Genomic DNA, 5,012 nt, shown 5'->3' with positions numbered 1-5,012 from the left:
AAAATACGTAATAAAAAAATATTTAAAAAAGAAAAAAAAAAGAAAACTCCCCATGGATCCAGTCCCAGCAATAGTTGGCTCTTAACAAGCATGAGCGAAATGAGCGGATGCACATGAATTCAGTGGTTTTTCTGTGAGTGGTGATTTAAATTCTTAATTTTATGTCCACACACAGAATCTTTATCTGCTGATCCTGAGGTTTTGCTTCAGATTGATGGTGTTACCGAAGACAAGCTGGAAAAATACGGTGCAGAAGTGATTCCAGTATTACAGAAGTACTCAGAATGGACATTGCCAGGTTCCGTATCCTCCAAACCTGTTTACTTTTCCTCCCAGTGTGAGCCCCTCTCAGAACTGTGTTACTGTTAAGCAGTGTGTCTCACTGAGCTGGCACCAGGTAGTTAATGTATCCTACACCTGTTACACTGAAGTTCCAATCCTAAGAACAGTCCCAGTGTGTGAGGCACCTCTGAGGCATTTAGGAAGCCCGGCATTATAGCTGCTGATGGAGCACAGGTGGGAGGGAGCCTCTGTGCCTGCCCGAGGGATCTACATACTGTTGTTTTGGTAAGGCAAAGTGAGTGGCCAAGGAGTCATGAGCCCTGGCACCCATTCCAGATGGACTATCACCTCACTATGTGATCCTGGCAGGACAGCAGCATCCTCACTGGGCTTCACTGTCCTTCTGTAAGGAAGGGACCTGTTATCTAGCAAGCTTGTCAAGATAACATATCAGAGTAGCGCTTGCGTGCTTTGGGAAAATGGACGTGTCATGGAACACTGTTGCCATTGGGAGAACCTGACTTTGTGAGGACATCAAAGCGGAGGTTGCCAGAGGCTGCATTAGGTCTGTCCTGTGGTGCCTCGTCACAAGCCATGGCACTGGTATAGAGATCACTGGGTGAGGGAGACTGAGGAAAGGAGTAGTTTGCTGTAGGGGATGAAGGGGCACCGTGTGCTGTCCGCTCACACACCAACATTGAGTTGTCATCCCCAGCGGACCTGCTGTCTTAGTCCGGTCTCTATTGCTGTGATTAATACTATGATCAAAAGCAACTTGGGGAGCAGAGGGTTTGTTTGTATTATGTGTCCTGAGCTGTAGTCCATTGAAGCAAGACAGAGGCTATGAAGGAACACTGCTGACTCGCTTGTTCCCTCTCTCGACTTCCTCAGCCTCTGCCTCCATTTACCTCAGGGCCACCTCAAGGACAGCATGACCAAGGGTGGGCTGTGTTCCTCCTTCTCATCAATCAAGAAAATTCAACTCATGCAATGTTAGCACACACCTTTAATCTCAGCAATCAGGAAGCAGAGGCAGAGGCAGATGGATCTCTGAAGTAAGGCTAGCCTGGTCTACAGAGCAAGTTCCAGGACAGTCAGGGCTGCACAAAGAAACCCTGTCTCAGAAAAAAACACAAAAGAAAAGAAAATGCCCCAGCATCCCTAACAGGCTAGTCTGGTGGGAGAACTCTCTCAGTTAAAGTTCCTTCTTCTCCAATAACTCTAGGCTATGTCAGTTGACCAAAACTGACTAGCACACCTGCCAAATTGATTGTGTTTCCCTAACAAGCTGGGTTAGAAGAGTCTTCTCAAGGCTAATGGAAGTGGTAAGCACGGGGAGAAATGAGTGAGTGTGCATCTCAAGTTCCCCATAGCATTTCCTCTTCTTTTTTTTTTTTTTTTTTTTTTTTTTTTTTTTTTTTTTTTTTTTTTTGGGGCAGGGTTTTTTTTTTTTTTTTTTTTTGGGGCAGGGATCAGGGGGGGTGGTCTTTTGGTTTGGTTTGTTTTCTGAGACAGACAGGGTTTCTCTGTGTAGCCCAGGATGTCCTAGAACTCACTCTGTAAAATAGGCTTGCCTTGAACTCAGAGATCCCAGAGATTACCCCTTCCTCTGCTTCCAGAATGCTAGGATTAAAGGCATGTACCACCCCACCTCCCAGCTCCCAGCATTTGCTTAATCCATTTAATAACAAAGTACTATGAAATAGGACTTATAAATTCCTTTATATAGTAATTAATAAAAGGCATCTCAGTGTATTTGTCTTGGTAGGAAATTATATTTGGTTCATATGATAACTAATTTCAAAGGGGACTTAGCTGACTTAAGACAAGACTGCTAAGGGAAGCAGTCAGAAGCAAGGTAGCCATTGCACCTCCTAGGCATGATGGTGCACACTTAGAGGCAGAGGCAGGTGGAACTCTGAGTCTAAGGCTATCCTGGTCTGCAGAGTGAGTGCTAGACCAGCCAGAGCTACACAGTGAGATTCTGTCTCAAAAGCTAGAGTGAGAGCAAGCGCGCGAGCGCACACCCGCCTGTAGTTTTGCTGCCTCTCCTAACAGCACCTGTTTCCAGGTTTGGAGGGTGAGGCACAGCAGGCCAGAAGAGCTGTGCCCTGTGCCCTCCTGCCAAACCAGACAGGAAGTGGGCACCTTAAGATACAATACTGATGGAGATTACGTCCTCCCTTGCACATGTATGTGTTCACTCAGTCCAAATTCCTGCTTGATATGCCAAGTGTTCATAACAATTATGCAGAGAAATGGCTTAGGGGTAAAATACAGTACTGAATTTTCTGGTGTGTTTATTAAGAGGCTGTTGGTTAAAGATGAAGAACAGAATTTGTTGCTTTTTTTATATTGGACTTATTTTCTCAACATGTTTAAAATGATAAATAAAATTGGCTAACACTTATGGCAGCCGTTACTTCAGTTCGCAAGGGTTAGCTGCACAATGTAAAATAACATAGACCTCATGCAGTAAAGTGTGAACTAAACCTGACATCTCCAGTTGAGTTGAAAATTATCATAAAAATTTGTAAGTAATGAGTTTTGATTCTCTCTCATTAAATATAAATTGCCATTGAACATACTTGAGCTTTTCAAAATAAAATGTTTAATTCCTGCTGAGGTGTTGAGTCCATTCAGCAGGAGAGCAGCTGGTATTGGGCTCCAAACCCAGGGTCACCTGTAAATGTCTACATTTCCTGTTTGTAGCTGAGGATGGTTCCCCAGGCGCCAGAGGCGCCCCAGAGGACACTGAGGAGGAGGAGGAGGGAGCGCCTGTATCGTCTCACTACTTTGCAAATCAAACTAGAAATGAAAGAAAGAGAAAGAAAATGTCAGCCACCCAAAAGCCCAAGAGGAGAAGAACTAGTCACGGTGGCTTCAGAGCAAAGGGGTATGATCTTTATGTCTTTGCAGCATCCGGGGGAGGGGGAAGGATGGGGGGTGCATATAACTGTTCTAACAGTCAATAGTTAATAGATTGATGGTTAGCCCCTAAACCAAAGTAAAAACATGACTTTGGATTTTTAAGTAATCTAATTTGCAAAAACTTCTCAAACTTTGACTTTACCTTGGAATTTTTGTTTCTTTTGAGGTAATTATTCTTCTTAAGGTATTTCCCATCAGAAACACCCTGAGTAAATAACACGGCCATGTCCTTCAGGCTTTTGGGAGTCTATAAGTGTTTGCTACACTGCCTCTGCTGCAGGATTCTCTGGGTCTCTCTGCTATTTTTTGAGACAGGGTCTCCTCTATCACAGTCTGCCCTTGAACTTAGTTTAAAGCCAAGGTTTGACCCTGACTTCATATTCTTCCTGCATCCACCTCCCAACTTCTGAGATTACAGGTGAGCCATCACACCTGGTTTATGCAATGCTGAGGTCCAGCCCATAGCTTCCTACAATCTAACTGAGCACTGCTAGCCCAGCGCATTCCCCACCCTCCCTGCTACTTTTAATGCCCGGGAGACTGGGTCTCCTAGTCTTGGTGGGATAGCTGAGAGGAGACCACTTGGGGAAATCCAAAGGCCAGACAAGCCAGGTTTCCTTGGGGGCTGTGTAAGTGGTTTCTGTCTTCCCCTCCCTTTGCTTGGCTGCAGCGTGTCTGCACAGGAGAAGCGAAGTCAGAGTGGCCAGGTCTTGGCAGCAGGCTTGTTTTCCACCATTGGACTGTGTCCAAGAATCCCTCCCTCCCCCTCTTCCTCCTCCTCCCCTGCTAGATGCCCATCACCTCCTGCCCTCAATCCAGAGATGGTGGTCCTCAGAGAAGTGTGTACTGTGACAGAACTGCTTAGAACAGGAACCAAAGCTGCATGGCTCTGAGCTGTTGTTTGCAGTTTTCCACCTTTTCTCCTTCTGAGTGAGAAAAACAAGATTGAGTGGGGGAAGAGAAAGGCAGACAATGTCACCAAATTGTCATTTCTTGTTAAATCCATAAACAGACTTCTTACATGTGCTAACCTTCCTCCAGAGTACACAATTAAAGACATTTGTAAATGGTGGTTTAACTTTGTGGTTTTGAGTGCGCAAGTGACCATCAGATAGTCCTCAGTGAGGACATTTTCTCATTCCCTTCATTTATTCCTCCCCCTTGGGAAGCACTCGTTTGCTTAGTTGCTCACAGAGCATGAGACCTTAAAAAGCTTCTGGTCCAACCCCCTTGGGTTTAGGATGGGGAAACTGGCCTGGCCTGTGTTGTGTGGGAGGGAAGGGCTTGCCTGAGGCCAGTCTCGCCTGCTCCGTTTCAGAGGTGGGATTGGACACTGGCCTGGCCTGATGGCTCAGAACACTTTCACTTCTGCGAGTCTGTGGACACTCCTTGAAACCGTGGGCGATCTGACATCTGGCTTCTACTTGTTGGGAGGGAAGAGACCAACACTGTTCTTTGCTGCTGGCTCCTTTACTTCATTTGCATAGCAGCTGTTTGTGAGAAAGGAGCTCTTTGCCATGTTGCCTGTAATCTGATTTAATAAGGAGTAAAACTCAAATTTGCACCAGGCATAAAGGTTTACTCTAGCACTCGGGAGGTAGGAGGCAGGGAGATCAGAGTGCAAGGTAATCTGTGGTTCAGTGCCACACATGGTCTGCCTGTCTCAGTGTTAGCAGTTGAGAGGCACACAAATCTCTGCATTTGGGGCCAGCCAGGACTCTTCAGAGAAACCCTGTCTCAACAAAAGTAAGCAAATACGTAAATGCATACGCACGCTCGCGCTCTCTCTCTCTCTCTCT

At 45.8% G+C, this 5,012-nt stretch overlaps 1 protein-coding gene and 1 long non-coding RNA gene across 2 annotated transcripts in view; one reads left to right on the top strand and one right to left on the bottom strand.

The window, feature by feature from the left end:
* Blm (BLM RecQ like helicase) overlaps positions 1–5,012 on the top strand; it is an 80,398-nt gene that overhangs the window by 73,225 nt on the left and 2,161 nt on the right. The window contains exons 20-21 of the mRNA XM_021167779.1: positions 176–298; positions 2,995–3,178. Coding sequence (XP_021023438.1) covers positions 176–298; positions 2,995–3,178 — 307 coding nt within the window. The remainder of the gene's footprint in view (positions 1–175; positions 299–2,994; positions 3,179–5,012) is intronic.
* LOC115031538 lies at positions 2,871–4,140 on the bottom strand. Its single transcript, XR_003837194.1, has 2 exons — positions 4,015–4,140; positions 2,871–3,090 (listed from the first exon to the last, which is right to left on the bottom strand). It is a non-coding gene; the product is annotated as an uncharacterized LOC115031538 (long non-coding RNA).

This window comes from Mus caroli, chromosome 7 (assembly GCF_900094665.2).
Source record: "Mus caroli chromosome 7, CAROLI_EIJ_v1.1, whole genome shotgun sequence".
Taxonomy (NCBI): Eukaryota; Metazoa; Chordata; class Mammalia; order Rodentia; family Muridae; genus Mus; species Mus caroli.
The sequence above is the reverse complement of the archived record's forward strand: the minus strand, read 5'-3'. Positions and strand labels throughout refer to the sequence as shown.